This window comes from Sinocyclocheilus rhinocerous, unplaced genomic scaffold, assembly GCF_001515625.1.
Source record: "Sinocyclocheilus rhinocerous isolate Xijiao unplaced genomic scaffold, SAMN03320098_v1.1 scaffold821, whole genome shotgun sequence".
Classification (NCBI taxonomy): Eukaryota; Metazoa; Chordata; class Actinopteri; order Cypriniformes; family Cyprinidae; genus Sinocyclocheilus; species Sinocyclocheilus rhinocerous.
In genome coordinates, this window is record NW_015623656.1 from 606,137 (window position 1) to 628,651 (window position 22,515).

Genomic DNA, 22,515 nt, shown 5'->3' on the forward strand with positions numbered 1-22,515 from the left:
TATGTAGCCTGTTGATTTTTGTTCATGGTATTCAGCTCCAATAAATGGTTTGCAAAAAAAGAGACACAGGATAAATGTTTGATATCATTATTTAATCACATTGGAATCGAAAAGATTCAGCATCAGAATCGGAATTGATGAAATTCAAACGATATCTAACCCTAATTTTCGGCCATCTTTTTCTTTCAGCCGAAAACCGAAAAATGCCATTTTCGGCAGCTGAAAATACGATGCATCCCTAGTAGAGGTCGACCGATAGTGGATTTTACCGATACCGATAGCTAGGTTGGACCACACTGGCCGATACCGATTAATCAACCGATAGTTTGATGATGATCTGGTCAGTCGCACTGGTGCTCCTAAATATGTTTTCATAGTCGCACGCAGTAGTTTTCAAATGGTCACACTGTAGAGCCCTGCGATCCGTTCTCGGAGAAGTCACACACCATACGCGTCACTTTCAATTCCAGCAGTGGTCTAAAACTGTTTATTTAATCACCAAATGGACGTAAGTTTGCTTCAAGAATGAACAATGTGGCATAAATGAGTTTGAGGTTCGGGGTTTAAAAAAAAAAACAGAGCAAAGGGAAAGAGAAAGTGCGATCTGTATTACAGCTCTCTATATGAAGCATAAAGACTGTATTAGAGCCACAGAAAGAGCACAATACATAATTCATAGCCTAGGGTGAAGTCATTACGTACATTAAGAATGATTTGGGATAAATATAATGTAATTTAATGGAAAACTATGTGAATGGTGCTCTGTTCCGTGGCAGGATTTTCTGTCGGCTGCATTTAAATGCAGGTTTGAAGTTTCCCGCTCTGTGCAGCGCGCAGTGTCACGTGTCAAAACAAACAACACGTGCTGTTAGTGATTTCCGCCTCTAGAGGCCGCTCTCGTACTGTATAATGGCAGCGGACCCTTCTCGGCCACTCCAGCAACGGACGCAACCCGGAAAACTATTGGCATTGATTTTTGCCGATAACCGATAGTTCCGCCAATCAACTATCGGTGCTGATTAATCGGCAAAACCGATGAATCGGTCGACCTCTAATCCCTAGCAGCCATAGCAAGACAAGTTGGTCGTTCCAAACTGTGATTTCTAGAATACTGCATTTTTACAAAGTCACTAACTTATGCAAGTCCCCCAAAAATGTTGGTCACCCACGAAAGACAAATGCATGAGAGGACAGGATAATGCAGAGAATCTCAATGGGGAGTCAGTTCAACACTGCAGCTGGAATTGCTTTCCAGTTTAGCGCATAACATGGTAAGGATCTGTCTTGGCATACAGCATCTCGATGTTTAAGAGAATTTGGGCTGAAAACCCACTCTGCACAGTGACCAAACCTCTCATCAGCAGAAAGAGTCAAAAGGCTAAGTTCACCTTTGCTGAGGAGCATGTTGTGCGGAGAGAGGAGAACAGGTCAAAAGTTCACTTCAGTGATGAGAGCAAGCTTCATTTATTTGGGTCCGATGAGAAACATTATGTTCGTCATCAAACTGTGGAAAGACTGAACCCAAAGTGTGTAAAGCAGTCAGTAAAAGGTGAAGGAGGAAGTGTCATGATTTAGGGAAAGTTTTCTGCAGCAGGAGTTGGGCCTACTCAGCAGTCAGATGTCAGTATGCACAAAGGCACAGATCCCTAAACAAGGCCATATCTGCTGATGAAACTTTTTTTGTAGAAGCATTTTTTAAATTTGAACTAGCACCAACTACACCACGTTATGTACGAGAAGCTGCAAAAGACACAGGCGCAAGTGGAATGTAGAAAACATGGTGACATTAATTTTTAAGTAAATATAATGGGCGATATATTGTGTCACCAAAAATTATTGAGGTCATGTACATATATTGCGCGATAAGTCGATGTATTGATTATTGCGACAGGCCTAACAATGCCCCCGTTACACTGCAAAACAGGTAAAGCAGTTCCTTGAATCTGAAAACATTGGCAGCCCAGAGTCCTGATCGAAGCCCAATTGAAAATCTCTGGAAAACCTTTAGTGACAAAGTTATGGCTAAGAAACCCACTACAGTTACCGAACTGTGGAAGACAGTGGAAGATGATCACACCAGAGCAGTGTGAGGGACTAGTGATGTCCTGCGGCTGCAGATGCGCTGAGGTCATTTAAAGCAAGGGCCTCTACACTTCCTACTAATTTCTGACTGCTGAAACCTCCAGAAATTGTAGTTGTAATCTTTCTTCGTGCTACAATCATTGCCGTTCTCTAATTTTGATCACTGTGTTTTCCACAAAATGAAGGGTTTTTGTAAACACTGTTCTACTAGCAGCCACAACTAAAATTAATTTTTTGAACGATGAAGATTACATTATTTCTGAAAAAAATCAAGTGTCCATAGATTGTTCTCTAATTTTGATTTCCACTAATAGATATAAAATGCTTAGATTTATGATCAAAGCTCTGTAGTTTTTATTGTGGGAGCAAAACATAGCACAATATTTTTTTTCATATTTTTTATGTTCATCTTGAAATAGGCCTATATTACTAAAACATAACAGTCATTCTTAGATTTACAATAAGTAAATATTTCACAGCATAAAAACATGTCCCACGACCTGAAGAGGAACGTAAAAGGCCTTTAACTTGCAAAAAAAGTATGAACTATATTTCAGATGACAGAAGGCATATAGCAGATTGTGTGCAACAGGTTTCTCAAGTTTTGATCATGTTGATAATATGGTGACCTTAGAAATTTGTATATCAAATATGGTACAGTAGGCTTTATAAGGTAAAAGGGATAGTTCACCCCAAAAAAATTAATTCTGTCATAAGTTACTCACCCTCATGTCATTCTGTATGACTTTATTTATTATAAGTGGAAAGAAATAACTTTTGGACTCATAGGGGCCTGGTGTCGAGTTTATATGACACTCAGATTTGTATTCAGAAATGCAGTGTCATCCTACACAAAAAACGATGCAACTGCTTTATTATTTCTTCCCTTGACACCAGAGTGAGTAACTAAATTTCCTGCTTTTGCATTTCAAACAAAGCTCTCCAAACAGCCTGTTACGCCACAAGTAGTTTATTCAATTCCTCGCCTACAGCAATATCAACCCATTAGACACTTAATTACTGTGGCACTTTTTCTATATGGAGCTGACGCAAGCTTGTTAAGCAAAGCATATGTGACTGATGATCTGCAAACATCTGCGTTGCAAACCGTTCTGACAGTCATGTTGTATAGAAGTGCCAAATGCACAACATCAATCAAATGAATGGGATCTTAGACAGGAGTAATGCACTACAGGGATATTAAGGCCAGCTGTCCTCATGTGACCCATCTGCCGGGAGAGGAGACTGTAAGGAAATACTGTAGCTCTCCTCATATTGAGGTTTATGCTTTAACCCATAGTGCTCCACAATTACACAGATAGGGATGCTATTAGAAATAATTAGTGGACAACTAGTTGCAACTGAACTCTATTATTTGGGGGTAGGTGATTTTATTCTTGAATGTGGAAGAATAGAAAATAGGAGTGTCCAAAATTATGAAAAGAAAAAAACCTTTTTAAAATCTAGTTTTAAAAAATAAATTTTCCTTGATAAATTCCTCGAGTGTACATTAATTATTTTCAAAAAATGTTTTTAAATATACACTACATTTCACATACATTTTTTTTAACAAATTCATTTTTGTAATTTATGCAATAATGCATACAAATTTATTAAAAGTGACAGTAAAGACATTTACAATGTAACAAAATATATGCATTTCAAATAAATGTTGTTCTATTCATCAAAAAATCCTGAAATGTATTATGATTTCCACAAAAATAATAAGTAGCACAACCGATTTCAACATTGATAAGCAAAACGGCATATTAGAATGATTTATGAAGGATCATGTGACACTGGAGACTGGATCATCAAACTGTGGTCACATCTAAGGATGCACAATATTATCGGACCGATATAGAATATAACAGATAACAGAAGCTATAGCTTACATGAATTAAAAAAAAACATGCAAACATCACAAACATGACACTTGTAAAAATAAATAATTTTATATAGCCTATACTGATTTATTCATTAATGTGTAATATGTTATATTTTTTAAACAAATCATGACCTCTAAAATATTTTCCGAATTTTTACAACTCTTTTGCTTTAGACCATCTTCAAATGTTAAATCTTAAAATAAAATGTTAAGGTTACTACTGCATCCATCTGAAAACAAAAATTCAGCGATTGATATATAGTTTATTTATAGTTATTTTCAAAGCTTCAATGTACTGTCATTATAAAATAACTTCATTATTGCTTATTTAATTCTAACCAATAAGTTCTTGTTAAAAACTAACCAAAATTAAAAATAATTTGCTTATAATTTCCACACAGGAGAGACTTGGTGTTGTTTCCAAACAAAAGGAAATATATCGGTATCGGCATTGGCAATCAGCCAAGAAGAGTTGAAAGATATCGGCATATTGGCAAAAATTCAATATCGTGCATCCCTAGTCACATCCATATGGTATCTTGTCTCAGAGTTTCACAGGGGTCTTCTGATGTCTCTTTTAGATCTTTCTATCTTGGATCACCCTGTCTTTCCCATATCCGGCTGACTGAAGAATGCAAACTCTACCCACAGGCCTCCACAGGGCACTGTGGCCAACCCAAACAACTTCCCAGCTTCCCATTTTGGGTAATCTCACTACTTTGAGGTGGTTCAGAGAATAGGCTGCCAGAGCACAATCGCTTGCAGAAGCACTGCTGATAGAGAGCAATGAATGACGCATTGATTTGTGGCTTCTCTTCAGCATTTTCTGAGGCGTAGGTGTAAAACTAAAGTTGAAACAACTAAAAATATCTCACGACTTCCTGAGGTGGCCCTCTGTTCACAAGACTAGGTTTGAACAACCTGAAAATACCAAGACTCTCTCATACCCTACAAGAACATACACAGACTTCTCCTTTCTTGCCGTGTTGATGAATGGGGGGACTGACACTCACACTTAGCCACTTGTGTTTTTTCAGCTAACACAGTCTTCTGCAAACCGCTCCACCTCTCTTAAAGGTCACAGTAGTGAAAAGCAACAGTGTACTGGGTTACGAAATTACTTTTTCTTCCGTTTTAAAGACAATTTTTACATTTTAGTCATATATGACTCAAACTTCCTCTTTCAGGGAACATTCAGTCAACACCTAGTTAGGGCTCTGGAGTGGAAAAAAAAAAATCACACTAAACAACCATGCCATGACATCACTATGGGAGTGATGTCATTAAAAAGCAATACCTGGCCAGTAGAATTGATTTACGGGTCTATTTTTTATATTTAAGAGGGTATTTTTTACATTATTTTTTTATATATATATTTTTTTTTTCTTAATTTTCACTCTGACCAAATACAGCTGCTAATTATAAAAGCTAATCAACATCAAATGCAAATGTATCTTTCATTATTGCACTTTATACTTACAGGGCTGCTGAATGCTTGAATCTGATTGGTTGACGAACTTTCTAAGGTGTGCAATTATTTTCAGGGAAACACACAGGCAGGTCTTGACCACATTACATGTCCATATCACTTCGCCAAATGATTTTAGTTATTTTAAAGGTCCTTACAGCTTACAACAGCAAAAGAATCAAAACCCACAATGACACTGACCAAGCAAATAAACATAGTAAACAATACGATAAAAATTACAAATTATTGCCTTAAAAATAAAACAATGCAGAAATATTAAAGCAAGAAATGAAGAGATGCATTAATGACATGTTTTCTACCTATTTTACCCCCCTCCTGTGATATAGCATGGTGGGTCAAATCAAAGGTCAACATCACAGGCCAACCTTGGCCTCCGGGCCTGATTTGGGCATGTCTGCACTAAACATTTAACTGCATATCCCTATAATAAAAATGTATGAGCTAACATTTTAAATATCTAGGGCATTTTTCAAAATTCGGTGGCATATTTGCCCCAAGCCCTGGTTAAATTCTGACCCTTTTGACATGACTTTTCAGTTTCAGCAGTGTGCTGTAATGTGGCATGCTTTACTCAATCTAACTCAAGTGGTTTTAAAGAAATAGTTCATGCAAAAATGTACATTTGCTGAAAATGTTCTCACCCTCAGGCCATTCATGAGTTTGTTTCTAGTAGGGCTGCACGATAAATCGCATGCGATGTTTAACGCGCATCTTATCAGTTAAGCCGGTTCTGTAATCAGCGAGACAATATTATGGACAGAGGACTCATATTTGAGCTGGAAGCAACGGTTTAAAGTTGGATTTGTTTGTTTGATGGATTTGTTTATTACAAATGAGCAGCTCTTCACTTCACAAGATGTTAGCCGATGGACTGGAGTCGTGTGGATTACTTGACAATTATTGTGATGTTTTTATCAGCTGTTTGGACTCTCATTCTGACGGCACCCATTCACTGCAGAGGATCCATTGGTGAGCAAGTGATGTAATGCTAAATTTCTCCAAATCTGTTCTGATGAAGAAACAAACTCATCTACATCTTGGATGGCCTGATGGGGAGTATATTTTCAACATTTTAATTTGTGGGCGATCTATTGCTTTAAAAGAATATTATAAGTATTATGTATTGTTTCTATGCACGTTCTTGTCATAATAATAAAATGTTTACTTCTAATTCATCTGTCGAACAATAGAAAATTATGATAGCAATGCTGTGGTCATAGGTTCAATTCTATAGGGAATGCATGAACTAATAAAATGTACACCAGCAATGCAATGTAAGTAGCTTTGGATAAATTAATCTGCCAAATGCATAAAAAATAAAAAGTAAATAAAACAAAATAAATAGTTAGATGGTGATTAAAAATGATTAAACTCAAATACATAGTAACCAATCACAGCACCGAAAATATAGTTTTTCCTATACATTTTTTACCTAAAATCCAGTTAAATCTTGTTCTTGTGTTCTTATTTGTCCCAGACGAAACACATCTGAGATGAAGAAGTGGAGCAGGTTTCTGAAAAGGCCTCACAGGCCTTTTGGTTAAAGAAAAGGAACTGAAGATCTGTAACAACAGTACATTTGAAAGAAACCTTGAGTTTTACGAGCTTGCTAACAAGGTTTCTGAGGCCACATCAAAACCTCTCAATCAAACCCAGAAGACAGATCAAAACCAAGCATTGCTCCTGCTTCAGTGCAAATGACATCAATCACTGACTTTCCATAAAGCTTGATTTAGCCTCGTGGTCTGCACAAACAAAATCTCCAGTGGGGATCCCAGGACCCCACTCAAGTAAAGACATGTTTTCATACCATTGTCAAACAGAGCATGACATGAGGGATTTGAGAACAAGCAGATATCATACAATGTTGATAGCGGGCTGGGAGTAAAAGCAGAGAGAAGGACGCAGTGATTCAAGTCAAAACAATGAATCGTGTGTCCAAAAATGGTACAGACACTGTCTCAGATCTCACAAGACCCTAAGGAGCCACTCAAGAGTCAAAATCCAACACTAAGTCCACACTATAAGTTCTGTGACCCTCAAACCTCAGAGTTTGTATTAGCTGCACACTTAAAGCGACAGTTCACCCCTAAAAAAAATTCAAATGCTGTCACTGTTTACTCACCCTAATAAGCCTGTATGACTTACTTACTTGTGAAAAACACAAAAAGTGAAGTTAGGAATGATATTACAATCTCAGAGTCTCAGTCACCATTCACGTTCATTGAGTATTTTTCATACCGTGAAAGTGAATGGTGACTCATTGTGACTAGCATCTGCTTTTGTACTGCAACTAAGAAATAGTCGTACATACAGGCTTATGAGGGTGAATAAATAATAAACTATCCATTTAAGTTGATAAAAACAGTTCGTGCGTTACTGTTCTTTAAACATTCATACATTAGAGGTCCATTTAAACGCAATTTCCCACCAACAAGGCTTATATTAGCACACTGGCTGTGACTTCCTAAAATCCGGGAGTGTTGTGGGAAAAGCCTACTTAATGAGCCCAAACAATCGCTAAAATGTGCTTTTAAATATTTAGCGAGATCGCTGCAACTCGTTCAGACGTAACGATCCGCGGAGTAAACGCTCGCGACGGTCTAAATCTGATGTAAATAAACACACAAGACTGTTACTTCATATCACCCAATCCTCGATACCCAACAACCCCGCGAACAGGCAAGCGCCAATCCATCCCCACCCCCCAAAACGTGCAGATGCACTAACACCCGCTAAACATCAACATTTCGTCGATTACATACCATTTTATTCGAGTCCATGGTTCAAACGGGGTTGTGGAAGCTAAGCTGAACCGGTTCCCTGCTCGGGAATCAAAAGCAGACTGCGAATCCGCTGAGGGAGGCGGAGGGAGCAGGAACGGTCCGTTAACTCAACATGTGTCCGGTTCAGTATCGAATAGTCCCTCTCTCCTTCTCTTTCCCGTTCCGTTCTCTTATTTCCCCCTCGTCCTTCTCGCGCGCCGAAGAGCAGATTGGCAGATGGCTAGACTCTCAAGAACGCTCTAGAAAAGCCACTACCTGAAGAACGCGAGTCATAAACGTTTAATGGAAGCGCTTAAGACGCTGGACTAAATATTGTGACAGGTACGGACCACAAAATACAGACTAGAGGAGGAGTTCTTCATGCATTGATGTCATTTGCCACAGCTTTTGACTTAAAAGGACAAAAAAGAGAACGAGCGCAAAATTCTGTCAAATGTTACATCACTAAAAGGAAACAGAAGTGGAAATGTTTGTGTTGAAAAGCTGAGGCAACGTCTTACACATACTGAGACAAAAATAGCACGAATGCTTCTGAAGAAAATCAAACTGCACTAAAACACAACTGCAATGGCACAAGACCCACGAGACACACTGCAGAGCTAAATGCGTTATTATGGCACGTACAGATTTACAGATGCATTGTCTAGAACTGTTAGCCCACTATAGGAATCCTATAGCCTATATATGTAGGTTATCCATCAATATGTTGGATATAAAACGTGATTGGTGACATTCCAGTTCAATACTCTTGCTTTCGCATGATCACGTGTGTAGTGTTGGTGAATGGCTCCCTCATCTGGTTGTTTTTTGACGCTGAGGAAAAGCAGCGTGAGAATGAGCAGCTCCATACATTATTAATCCAACAGGTGCTCCTGTGTAACAGGAGATCCAAAGACAGGCTTTTAATTAAGAATAGAAAGGATGGAAAAAAGTGAGACCATATAAATAATAAATCATTAGGTATTTATTAGGAAATTAGTCACTACATAAAACTTCCCCTCTATTAGTAATATTTTATAAATGACAGGAACTATTCTGTTCAAATTAAATGCAATGCAGTTTTGTTTCTTTTTTAAGAGCATATCACAGGATCTAATGTTCACACTGCTCTTTTATATTAAACTGAATTGAAATTGAATTAAATATAAATTTAATGTGTTTACAAATGTGCATGTAATACAAAAAAAACCATCAGAATACAAACAGATGTATCCACTATAATACACTACCATTAAAAAGTTTGAGGCCAGTAAGATTTTTTAAAACAATTAATACTTTCATATTCAAGGATGTATTAAATTAATCAAAAGTGATAGTAAAGACATTAAATAAATGCTGTTCTTTTCATCAAAGAATCCTGAAATAAATCTCACAAAATGTTTCCACCATATTAAGCAGCACAACTGTTTTCAACATTGGTAATAATAAGACATTTTTCTTAAGCATTAAATCAACATGTATAATTGATTTCTGAATGATCATGTGACAGTAGACTGGAGTAATGATGCTGAAAATTCAGCTTTGATTCACAGAAATAAATTAGATTTTAAACTATATTAAAATAGAAAAGTTATTTGAAATAGTAATAATATTTCACAATATTACTGTTTTTACTGTAATTTCAATTGAATAACTTCAGCCTTAGTGAACAAAAGAGACTTATTTCAAAAAAAGTGGAAAAAAAAAAATCTTACCAACCCCAAACTTTTGAACTGTAGTGTATATCTGTATTATTTGCTAAAATATGTCAATTATATTCTCAGATATGCTGTTCTTTTACATAAAACTCAACTGTTTAGACAGATGTCCAAAAAAGGGCACAAGATCAGTTTATCTGGACATGATAGCAGTCAATGTTTACATAAACTATGCCACCCTCATCACTCAGAGGAAAAATGTGGCAGCGGGAAGAGGAGGGGGGGTTCTCCAAACAAAGCGTGCTCTTTAAAGGGCAGTCACTTCCTGGTACCGTGTGGTAGGTCAAGCATATTCCACCCAGAGAGACGCTACGGCAGTGTAGAGTGACTGCCCACACACTGTCTATGTCTGTCCAGCTCACACTGACCACAAGCCTGGAAAACTGCAGGTTTACACTTCCCAGTTAATGACCAACAAGTTTACTGCCCACTTTAGATAATGAACAAAAATGTAACGTTACAGTGGATCCAAGCACGATCTATCAACCATCACTGTATAAATGTGACCTTTGCTACAACCCACAGGGTTCCCACATCTTTTGACCGAGGAATTTTCATGACTTCTCAAAGACTACAAAAAAGCAATTTCTAGTTGCTGAATTAATTTAGAGCTAAAAGTGGCTATTCAATTGCATTATAGAAATTTCAGTAACTTTTTAAAATCTTAAAAATTTGACTAACCAAAAATACAGGTTTTACAGAAAAAAACTAAACAATAAGGGGCTGTTCACACAGAACGTGTCTATGAGTCTAAAACGTGAGACGCAGCACTCAAGAATGGTTTTAAAAAAGCGCAGCGCAAAATGCCCCCTATATAAAAGTTGCTATGTCAACTTGCTACTGTAAACAAAACCTTACAACGCTTGCCCCGCCTCCGGTGTCTTCCGACTGGTCACTGCATGTAAAAGTTTAAATACTTTCAACTCGACACAGCATCTTAAAAATGTGGCGCTCATGTGCGAGATGCTGCAAAAGATGCGAGACATGAGCGCAATGGTCATGCACGTCCATCTAGTGAGTTTACATAGAAAAACAACAGAAAAGTAGCTCACTGGAATGGAAAAACACGTTCTGTGTGAACGGCCCCTAAGAAAACACACACACACACACGCATGCATATACATGTATGTATGTCTGGAGAGCATCAAAACAAGAAAAGTTGAATACAGCTTTAATTTTTTTCATACATTAGAATGTGTCCGGTTTCATTTTTTTTCTGAGCAAAAAATTATGATTATCATACATTTTAAAAAAAATATCATTCAGTGTAACAATAATTTGTAAACCAAAAAAAAAAATCTTGCCTAGTATATTCAGAACAAAATTCATTAGATGACATTAAAAGACTATTTAAGGATCACAGTGCAGCCCTCAAAAATCAAATGTAAAACTAAACGTAATTTTTCATCTTTACCAATCTTTGCCACTATCCTTCAAACCACTATGTTTTACCCAATTGTCAAAAAAAGTTTTTAATCATTTAAAATATAATAACAATATAATAATAATAAAATAGTTATTAGAAACATTAAAGCAGACACATTATTTGCATTTAAAGTACCCTTATTATGGGTTATGAAAGGTTCATTTTGGTTTCATTTTGTGAAAAAACACATTCATTGTCTTATAATATGCATTTATTTTTACCTTACTTGCTCAATGACTCCCAAACGATTCGCTCAACGATTCATTTTTCTAAAACCCCTCCTTTGCATGACGCTAATCTGCGGTGATTGGTCGATTGGTCTCATTTCCATTTCATCTCGCCTGTAATGCCTGATAAAGCAGCGTTTGTGAGCGTGCTGCTTTGTGTACAGCCGTTACCGGGGAAACCGCTATTTTTACTGCTCCAAAAGCGGCATCTAGTGGCAAAGAATAAATTTGCATTTTCTTTCAGACCTATGCGAAAAGACCAACAAGTGGGCTGGCAATATGCTAATATTTCATGGCGACGTCAACATGAAACAGCTTGGGATTTGTTTTAAAAACGACTAGTTTCAATGATTCAGAGTCACTCTTTATTTTGAGAGACAATAACTTTATACACGGTGCACTTTCAGATTTAAAACTTTGCAGGATGTTTTCATTCACTTAGAGCTGCGTTACACACTGCATGAAAGGTAATTTTCAAAAATCCATAATAGGGCCGGCACTTTAATATGCTTTATATGTATATAAATTCACTTTTGTAAATTTAATTTGATGCAGTCACCAAAATGGGATGTTTCATCTTATATACAAATATATCTTCTTTTTTTTTTTTGGTATTTCTTACTGTTTAGCTGGTTCAATAGTTGACACAAATATGGCACTACTGTTTTGTAACAATATTTATTGTCTTTTATATTATTTATTTTAACTTTTCTTATTTACTTTTCCATATAATTCATCAATTTAATTTGAATCACTACCATGCTTACTATTTTTCTCATTATACAGTAAAAATGGGCCTGAATACATTAAAATATATATTTCCCTTTATACTAAGGGAGTTCATCATAAAGGGGTCATATTTGATCATTACAGTAATAAATTTAAAGAAGTAAGGCTAAAAAAAAAGTACATACAATTTGTCACAAACCTACAATAATAGCATCTATTATGACCACATTCCCTGCAGTAATGCATTAATGGTCTGTTTGATAGCAGTATGACCCAAACACTGTTTCTGGCACAGGCATCTGGTGGCACGCCAAACTGCATAGGATTTTTAATCCACAGCGAGCGAATGGAGGCCACAGGCCAGGGCCCGTGTGTTCTGCTGTCTCAGGGCTTTTCATACATGCCCTCCTGCAGTCAATGACCCTAACAAACACTCCTCACCCTCTGAACCGCAGGAGCTACAGTAAATGTGCACATGTCAGATGGAAAGAGTCTAAAAAGTTACTATTAACAAGCAGAAAAACAGTAAAATACTTAGAGATGGACCGATTGCAATTTTCTTGGCCGATTCCGATTTCCGGTTTTTCGTTAGTGTGATCTGCCAATACCAATTTTTGCCGATTTCGATTTTCTTTCTAAGAACTATAATTGACAGCATATACAAACAAAAATCTACTTTTCTTCAACGCAAAGTTTTATTTTCATAAAAAAACATAAGTAAAAAGTCAGTAATAAAATAAGAACAAATAAAAAAAAATGGCAAACAACAGCACAAATAAATGCAATAGAATAAAGAGAGCTATGAAACTAAGTTTTTCAGTTTAAGTAAGTTTTTATTCAGGTAAGAAATACTCCAAAAATTTAAGTAATCAAATGTAAAATAACACATCCAGTGTTATTTTACATTTGATTACTTTAATTTCTGTAGTCTTCATTGTAAAAATTAAATACAGATTAATGCTTACCATTAAAGTTATAAAACGTATTCAGTCAAGAGCAGAAAATTATTTTCTTTGTCTTTTGTTCTTTGATTAACATGACAGACAGCAGCAGGAATATTGGACTGCGGTCCCTTTAAGAGTTTATCCACGGACCCAACATGCGTTCTCTTTCTCAACTATTTAAAAAAATACTAAAAGATGGTAGTATATTGAAACTACTGTAGATAGAGAAAGTGAAATACTGAAAGTAGAGATTGGTTGCTAAGAGGGAGGCGAGATTACGACTGTCTGGCTCTGTGAGGGCGAGTCCTGGAAAAACAGAGGGGGGCAAGATTAGGCTCCCCCCGAGAATTCCTCCACGGGCACGGTACCAGCACCGGAAGAAACACAAGCACAAGAGATGCAGGGTCATAAACTTAACTGCTTTAAAGTAGGATAGTTTGATATAACAAGAGGAGGAAGAGAAGACATGGGACAGAGACAGAATGACCTAAATTAGCATTAAAGGAATAGTACACTCAAAAAAATTAAAACCTTCAGGCCATTCAAGATGTAGATGAGTTTGTTGCTTCATCGTAACAGATTTGAGCAATTCAGCATTACATTACTTGCTTACCAATGGATCCTCTGCAGTGAATGGGTGCCGTCAGAATGAGAGTCCAAACAGCTGATAAAAACATTACAAGTAATCCACATGACTCAAGTCCATCAATTCAAGTCTTGTGATGTGAAAAGCTGTGTGAAACAAATCCATCAAGGCGTTTTCAAATTCAAACCACTGCTTTCAGCTAAAATACAGGTCGTCTATCCATAATATTGCTAGTGAAAAAATCATCATGTCTGAATCAGGAGAGAAATATGCAGAGATCAAGCACGGTTTACAAGTGACAACAGCCCAAAACTGTTTTGGCAGATAGTTTTGTCCAAAACAAATAAGTCGGTGGATTTTTATGTGAGAGGACAAGAGGGGATAGACTTTTTCATTGGAAGAAGCGTTATTATGGATTATTGTCTCATTTTTGGCCAAAAGTGCCTATAAATTTGTTTATTACAAACTTGCCATTTTTTGCTTCACAAGACGTTATTTGATGGACTGGAGTTGTGTGGATTACTTGTGGATCACTGTGATGTTTTTATCATCTGTTTGGACTCTCATTCTGACGGCACCCATTCACTGAATAGGATCCATTGGTGAGCAAGTGATGTAATGCTACATTTCTCCAAATCTGTTCAGTTGAAGAAACAAATTCATCTGCATTTTGGACAACCTAAGGATAAATACATTTTCTGTAAATTTTCATTTTTTGGGTAAACTAATCCTTTAAAGTGACAAAAAATGTAATGAAAAATGCTCGTTTGACTTCTTTGAAAACTCATTTGACTTCATTAATGTGAAACAGGACAACAGTCTTTTAAAAATGTAAAAGAGGATCTGTGAATTGTTTGGATTAGGGCTGCATGGTTTGGGGGAAAAAATTATGTTTTGGGTTAGTATATCATCGCACTTTATGACTGTCAACTAAAGTGTCGCACAAAGTGACCATCTTGAACTTCGCCTGATACAAAATGTTCTGCGGGATGTTTACGATGCTTCAGAATGATTTGCAGATGACTTATTTTGGCAACACTCTTTTAACATTTTATTTCATCCGTGTGGATTCCGAGGCTGGCCGGATGTCCCTCTGCTAGACTCCGACCACAACAAAGGTTCCCCCGCTTAGATTTCCTCCATATAAAACTTAAGTTATGTAGACGCTAGTCTTCTAACACCCAGCCACAAGGCAAACCATGCTCATGTCATTACAGAGCACCACACTAACATCCTCTCATTTAAAACAGGCTGAACTTACACCACAGAAGGCCTATTAATCTAAACATAGCATTCCAAGGGCAGAAAAGAGACGGGATATTATGGGATCAGACTTCCTCCAGGCAAACTAGCTGATAAGGACTGCTCACAATAGCATTTCCTACTGAGACCTGATCAGATTGTGCTGTTTGAAGTGTTATTTTTAGATGTGAATGTTCAGTTTAGGCTTTACAGTTTAACTTTAGCACTCAATGTTTTTGGTTAAATTAAAAATCAAACTGATGAAATCTATTCTAAAAACAGGAAAACTCACGTTTGAGTCTGACCCAGTGATCGGTCCTAAAGGAGTTCAAGAGCGCATGCGTCACATGTGTCTCGCTAATCCATGTCACTGTCCTAGTTGTAAACAGGACTGAATATTGCACGCTCGAGTCAAACATGATGCTGCAGATTGCTGACATCGATATCAAACCAGAAATTAAGCAAATTTTAGTTGCCGCCACAATGTCTACCTCCAGAAATCTCGGCAAGAACGAGGTCATGCTGTTTTCAAACACTCTGAAACCAACCAGTAGGGCAGTCGGCTGCAGCTTCATTCATGTGACCTACTTTTTCTGATGGCTGTGTCTGGATGGGGAGGGGAGAGACCCCCAGAGAAGTGAGAAGAGTGCATGAACAATGAGAATGCATTTCTCTATACTTCAATCACAACCCACTTTCAGGCTCAAGCCCCCAGATACTGACTGCATAATTCAATGCATGTGCACTTTAAAAAGGTCATGATAAACAAGATATTGAAGACACGTGGAAATCCACTATAGGCTTATGGCAAGAACCAGAATGCATGACCATCAAACTCAATGGTTTTAGCGCTGCATCCAAACCACTAAAAGCTTTTACATCTGCTCGATACATGGCCATCAGTTTGGAAACACAAGACTTAGTCACAGAGGACTATACCTTTTGGTATATCCTTTTATAATGCATATTAATGTCATATTATGGCAAATGTGTGCGTGTAATTGAATTTTTAATGGCATTTTGAACACCATTATCTATATTAACCTGTACTGAGAGAGTACCAGGTAGAACTTTGGTCCCGTCCTGATTCGATGACACTAGAATATGTGTATTCACTAGAATATATGGTCAAAGGTTTGTTGAACTCGAAGTTGAATTTAACAGGCCATCAATTATAGTTTTGTAAACATGACAGCTTTTTTACGGTGCAAATAAAAATTCATTTTATGGTTTTGAAAAACACTCATTAGTAGGCTGCTTCAGGAACCAAACGAAGTGCAGATCTTGAGAAAATCTGATGGCAAAAATTCTGCACCCTAACAAGTAAGCACTATAGGGTCAGCTCTGATTTTTTAAACTTCCAATAGCTTCACAACTTAACATATCATATCAGACAACAATTTTTTATAAAGTGTGTTAGCTAGATTTACTAATACATTAAATTAAAAACAAATAATGCTCTTTGACTGCCTACTTCGTTCCATAGTTTGTTTGAGTGCAAGAGGTTTTTTTTAAAGATATGGCAAGCTTTTTAACATGTATTCCTTTAATAGTTAATTTTGTGTTGCTAATATTTGGTTTAAAAAAAACAAAAAAACAAAGTAACAATCCACTAGTGACTAGTACCTTTTTCAGTTTTGCTATTATTTATTAGATATTATTACACTGACAAAAATGGTGGTAGGTAGGATTTACGTTGCAACTTTTTTTACTCAGAAACTGCTAGTAAATTTCACAAATAATTACAAAGAAACGGCAAGTAACACATCGTATTAAACATAAAATGTTGAATCAGAACATTTAGAATTTCAATTTTCCTGTAAAAGTTTTCTGGAAAATGTGTTTTATTTACAACTTCACAAATCTTTTTTTTTTTTTACCGTACTTAGCTATTCCAAAATTGGTAAGCAGTCACAATTCGAAAATTGCCAAGTAGTCAAATATTAGTAGTCACTAGTACATATTCCTTCAATTATAGACATAATTCAGTTTATACTCAAATAGAACATTTTCTTAATTGAATTCTGTCTGAGAATTCTGTTGTTCACTTTCGACTGATTAGTATTCTCATTGATTCTGGTACCCATTTCAGTTCCTAGTACTACTTGATTAGAAACCTATAAGAGTATATTACAATACATTTTATCATTTAGGCTATTAGTCAATGTGTTAGTTTAAAATAGCTTACTTGTAATATTTAAATTGAACTAGTTCTAACTAGCCTACTAAAAATGCAACAGAGATAAGAAATGTTGGTTAACTGTAAAACTACCCCACTAGCAGCAAAGGAATGAGTAGTAACTTATGATTATTGTAATAGGCTACTATCGGGAAAAGAACTAGCAACATAAAAAATATATACTAGTTAGTTTTAAGCAATAAATGTAAAAAAAAAAAAAAAAAAATTGGAACTCTTGACGCGGTCCATTCTGGAAATTAAATCCAAACCGCGCGAGTGACGGAGACCTCTTAAATCAACAGAAATAAAGTGTAGTTAAAAGAGATTGACTCTAGCGATGAGCACGACAAATCCCAGCCCTCGCCGTTATCACAAAAGGTAATTTTCTACGTCCACCGCCCATGAATATCATTCCAGCGCTCTCCGCTGTCTGCTCGCGAGCGGGCAAAACACGCGTCTCTGCGCAGATCTGTAACGAAACACAGCAGCGTCAGTTCGCGCGATATACTATACAAATCAAGTCAACCCTAGAGCAGCCAGCGGCTGTCACAGGCTCCTCCCAGCGCTTATGAGGAACATCATTAGCTCCCGCCCTTCAAAACAGTTATTCTGATTCACACGCATTACTACAGTGAACATTTCTCATAGTGAATATATCTCAGAGACGATTTATTTATTTATTTATTTTACATTTATATTTAGCATTAAATAGCAGGTTTTGAGCAAATTATAACAATTATAAAATACATAATGTAATGAAACAAAAAAGTAAATAAAAAATGAACAAGAAAGTAAAAATTAAGAACAAACTAAATATAGTGACAAAAAGTTACACATAATAAAATAAAAAAGTATAGAAAATTTAAAAAGTAGCCTATGTATGTATCACTCTTTGTTAAATTCTTTTCTATTCTATTCTTCTTTTTGTGCAGATGTAAAAGTCTGTTTCACCTTAACACAGTGTTATTTACGTACATGTCATTTTTTTAGAGAACTGAAACAGAGCAAGGGGCCTTGTGTTAACCTCAATAATAATAATAAAACCCTTTACATTTGACCTTCTCCCAAGCAAGGCCCATATCTATCTTTAACTTGCTTTGTTCCGTTTTAAAGTTAAAGGGATAGTTCACCCAAAAATGAACATTTTATCATCATTTACTTTTCCTCAAATTGTTCCAAACCTGTATGAGTGTCTCCAAACCTGTTGAACACAAAAGATGTTGGTAACCGAACAGTTGACGGAAGCTATGGACTTCCATATAATTTTTTCCCATACTATGGAAGTCAATGTCTACCGGCAACTTACCAACATTCTTCAAAATATCTTCTTTTGTGTTCAACAGAAGAAAGAAACACGTTCAACATAAAGAATAAAGTAGTACATACTTTCAATTCATAATTCAACTTAATGGTGAGTAAATGGTGACAAAATGTTTATTTTTGGGTGAACTATCCCTTTAAGCGGATTCTATGACCTTGCAGATGCATTTATGTTATCATTTGTGACATGTAACCATATAGGCAGATGCTAAACTTAGTACATTATTTCTCACTTGATTGTTTGACTTATAAGATCTCACTTGTCTTTTCTTTGCCGCACCAATTAATCACATTATTCCTTTATCAACAAATATCACTGTCAGTTTATTGTCTGCTGATTCCACTTGCATAACTATATTAGATAGCACAGGCACCTGCAATCTCTAACTGTGTCCTATCTCTAAACGGGCAGAAGCCAGATTCAATTTCCCTGCGAAGCAGATTCTATCAGATGGCCGAGTCAGAGTTTTGTTTCAATGATTCAGTAGAATGACAGTGTCAAGTCATTTTGGTCTTTGTCCCGAGTGATCATTATCTTTTCTGCTTGTCAGCACAAGATGCCAACTGCAGTCAACACCACTATAATGTCAACAGAGGAACCTTGAATTTCAAGACACGAAAAAATCTAAATGTGATTGTTTTACTATATATGTACAGTGTCCTAAATAGTGCTAATATTGTCTTAAAATGCTTAAAAATGGCTGTACTCACCCTCAGGCTATCCAAGATGTATGAGTTTGTTTCTTCATCAGAACAGATTTGGAGAAATTTAGGATTAAGTCACTTGCTCACCAATGGATCCTCTGCAGTGAATGGGTGCCGTCAGAATGAGAGTCCAAACAGATGATAAAAGCATCACAATAATCCCTAAATAATCTTTCCTTTCTTTCAGTCAGTCAGTGCCGTGTTTTTCCAACAACTATAACAGCATATCATGTTTTCTTTTATGTTTTATTATAAAATAGATTCCCCCCTAAATTTGCTATCCAGTATAAATAATATAATTTGGTGGCATGATTTGGATGAATGAGGTCTAATTCCATATGTTTCAGTATTTCTTGTAATTTTTAACTTTACAAATCACTATGATTTTGAGACATGGGGTTGGTTGGCACAGGGTTAATTACTGGTTTACTGGATGCTGTTACCTAAATAAAACATCTGAATGTTTGCCCTCTTGTTATTTTCCAACCTGTAAAGGATCTAAAAATATTTATCTATTTATCCTAATATATATATATATATATATATATATATATATATATTATATTATGTATTATATATATTATAATTCTTCAAAGAATAAAAGTTGTGGCAACCATCCTCAGTCTAGCTGAAAGTACACCTAACGAAAAGCTTCTAAAGAAAAGTTGTAATTTCTTTTAATTTAGCGACATCTAGTGGTGTTACAACGCTACAACACTTGCATGATACGCCTATTTAAATATCTTGATATTTGTATTTACAGCATTTACAAAGTATAACAGTAAATTCCAGTTACGAACTTTTTGCTTAAGTGTACAAAACAATAGGCCTTCTTGATCACAATATATAAGCCCATAAATCTTATCAAAAAGATCTAATTCAGGATTTAAAAAAAATATGTATATCTTTACCAATAATTCTGTTGTAATCTTTAATAGTTAACTCGTGGGCCAAATAAATTTAAATATGATATATACCACAGCTGCATGTGTGTGTTTGTTATTGAAACAGAAAATCACCGCGTTCAGCTCAGTAGTGTTCTACAGTCTTATAGTGTTATGTTGTGCGAATCATTCTTTTGGAGTCGATTCTTTTTAATGAAACGATTCACAAAACCTTTCTGAACTGTTCGTTCATGAATCACACGGAACCGCGTTTTTGACTCAACTAAAAAACTAAACACATTGAACGGAAAATCGTCTCTTGGGTAGATGTCCTATACTCATAACGATTTGGCAACCGGTAAGAAAGAGAATAGGAAATTAAGATAATTAAGGCGGGAAGTTAGTTGAGTTAATATAGATATTAACATGCATGGCATCGATTGTCTGACAGATGATATACTGAAACAGACGTGGTTTTAATAAATAGGCTAACGTCTTTTTAAACCAAACGATGAAAATGAATTTTAGTGTTGTTTAATGTAAATTAAGTTAAGTGACGATCCAATAATTAATTTAAAACATTCAAGTTTCCTGTATAGGTCATTTATATTCTTCAGGTTTGTTTTTACCTGTTCTTATTTGCCCATGAATGTTCCATGTGTTTAATGAGTGAGATGTTGAAGCGTAGGCACGTCCACTGTGGATGATGACAGACAGATGACAACATTTTCAGGATTACAAATCGCTTTGTGACTGTGAACTCCTGATAAGCAGAGGGCAAACGATCATACTTATTTGCCCTACTTCACCTGAACTGACTCTGTGTGAACTTTCACCTATATTACTCAGTTATTAAGTCAGTAAAACGGGAAGTTGCTGCATTAATGTGTCGGATGCTAGTTTCCTAAACCCAAATCTGCACCAGTCACAAGTTTCAGGCGTGAAACGGCTACACAGGTGCAACTGTGAATGTTTTCAACGTTACAGAAGTACCAGAAAATGGTGTCTAAACGCTCTTTGTAAACACTGTTTATGTCATACAGTGAAATCCCCGACCTTTGGACTACATCAGTCGTCATGACGTCACCTACGGTCTATCACCAGAGGTCCTTCCTATAAAACCCGGGACAGGCGCTCAGTCCTCATTACAGCAACTGAGAGCCAGTTCGGGACTTTGGTTCACAACCTCAGACAGCACAACAGGTGAAGATCTTTTTCTTTATTCTTATGCTGATATTTAAACCTCTTTCATTTTTCATGTTATTTACTGGATTAAATAGGCTACTATATCTTTAGTAAAGCTATAGTAGAAGAAAGAAAGGAATCTCTATTTGCTATGACAGTTTGACTGATCTTTTGCAGATTTTCTGCTAACTATAGTGACATGGCTTCTATGGACATTGTGAATAACCAGGTTTGTTATATATTATATATATACAGTATATATATGTTTGTTGGTTTGAATGTCAATTAATCTGTTCATTCCTGTCTGTTCCTTTCTAGAATGTGGTTGAACGCATAGTTCACCTTCCCTTGGTTATATCCACCTATGACTTGGTGTCAAATGTGTACTGCAACACCAAGAACAACCATCCGTACTTGAAGTCTGTGTGTGAGGTGGCTGAGAATGGTGTGAAATCCATAACCTCAGCTGCTTTTCACAGTGCTTTACCAATCATTGGCAAGCTAGAGCCTCAGAGTAAGTTGAATGTTGTTTGCAGGTTAAGATCGGGGCTGATTTTAGTGTGAATATGTATTTACTAAATGTTTCTGTCTCTCTGTAGTCTCTATGGCAAATGACCTGGCATGCAAAGGACTGGATAAGATAGAGAAGACTCTGCCGATCCTACACAAGCCGTCTGATCAGGTATTACGTAATATTTGCCTAAATGTTAAAGTCGGCATGAAACGTAAGTTGCTATCATCTTTTCTTCCCTACTGTGACGTATATTCAAGTGGGACTTGATTTTGTTTATCAGGAATTGATTGGATAATTTTCGTTGGCTTTTGCTGAGATCTCAAGTGAGTGGTTGTCAAAAATCTGCTATAAAGCAGCTGTAGCACGACAATAGTGTCATTATTCAGCTCCTGTCAGTTCAGTTCAGTTCAATAACTATGTAAAGCTAATTTATTACGAAACAAGTTCAATTCAGCGATTAGCAGCTCAATTGAAGACAGTAGTGTCCGGAGTTCAGCTTGAGTCAGTTCAATGTTGATTTAGCTCAAAACCAGTGTCGATGTTGCAATATACATGAATTATGAACAAATCCCATTCATCTATAAAAGCAGCTCTACAGAAGACAACAGTGTCATTGTTCAGATCAATTCAGT

The 22,515-nt window shown here is 36.3% G+C and overlaps 2 protein-coding genes across 2 annotated transcripts in view; one reads left to right on the forward strand and one right to left on the reverse strand.

Annotated features, from left to right (window-relative positions):
- Positions 1-8,557, reverse strand: part of hip1 (huntingtin interacting protein 1) — a 55,355-nt gene extending 46,798 nt beyond the window's left edge. Inside the window, exon 1 of the mRNA XM_016520910.1 lies at positions 8,225-8,557. Within this exon, the coding sequence (XP_016376396.1) occupies positions 8,225-8,242 (18 nt within the window). The 5' untranslated portion in view covers positions 8,243-8,557. The remainder of the gene's footprint in view (positions 1-8,224) is intronic.
- Positions 8,558-21,304: 12,747 nt separating this feature from the next.
- The window catches only part of plin2 (perilipin 2), a 5,683-nt gene continuing 4,472 nt past the window's right edge, over positions 21,305-22,515 (forward strand). The window contains exons 1-4 of the mRNA XM_016521448.1: positions 21,305-21,387; positions 21,547-21,598; positions 21,688-21,883; positions 21,969-22,051. Of these exons, the coding sequence (XP_016376934.1) occupies positions 21,569-21,598; positions 21,688-21,883; positions 21,969-22,051 (309 nt within the window). The 5' untranslated portion in view covers positions 21,305-21,387; positions 21,547-21,568. The remainder of the gene's footprint in view (positions 21,388-21,546; positions 21,599-21,687; positions 21,884-21,968; positions 22,052-22,515) is intronic.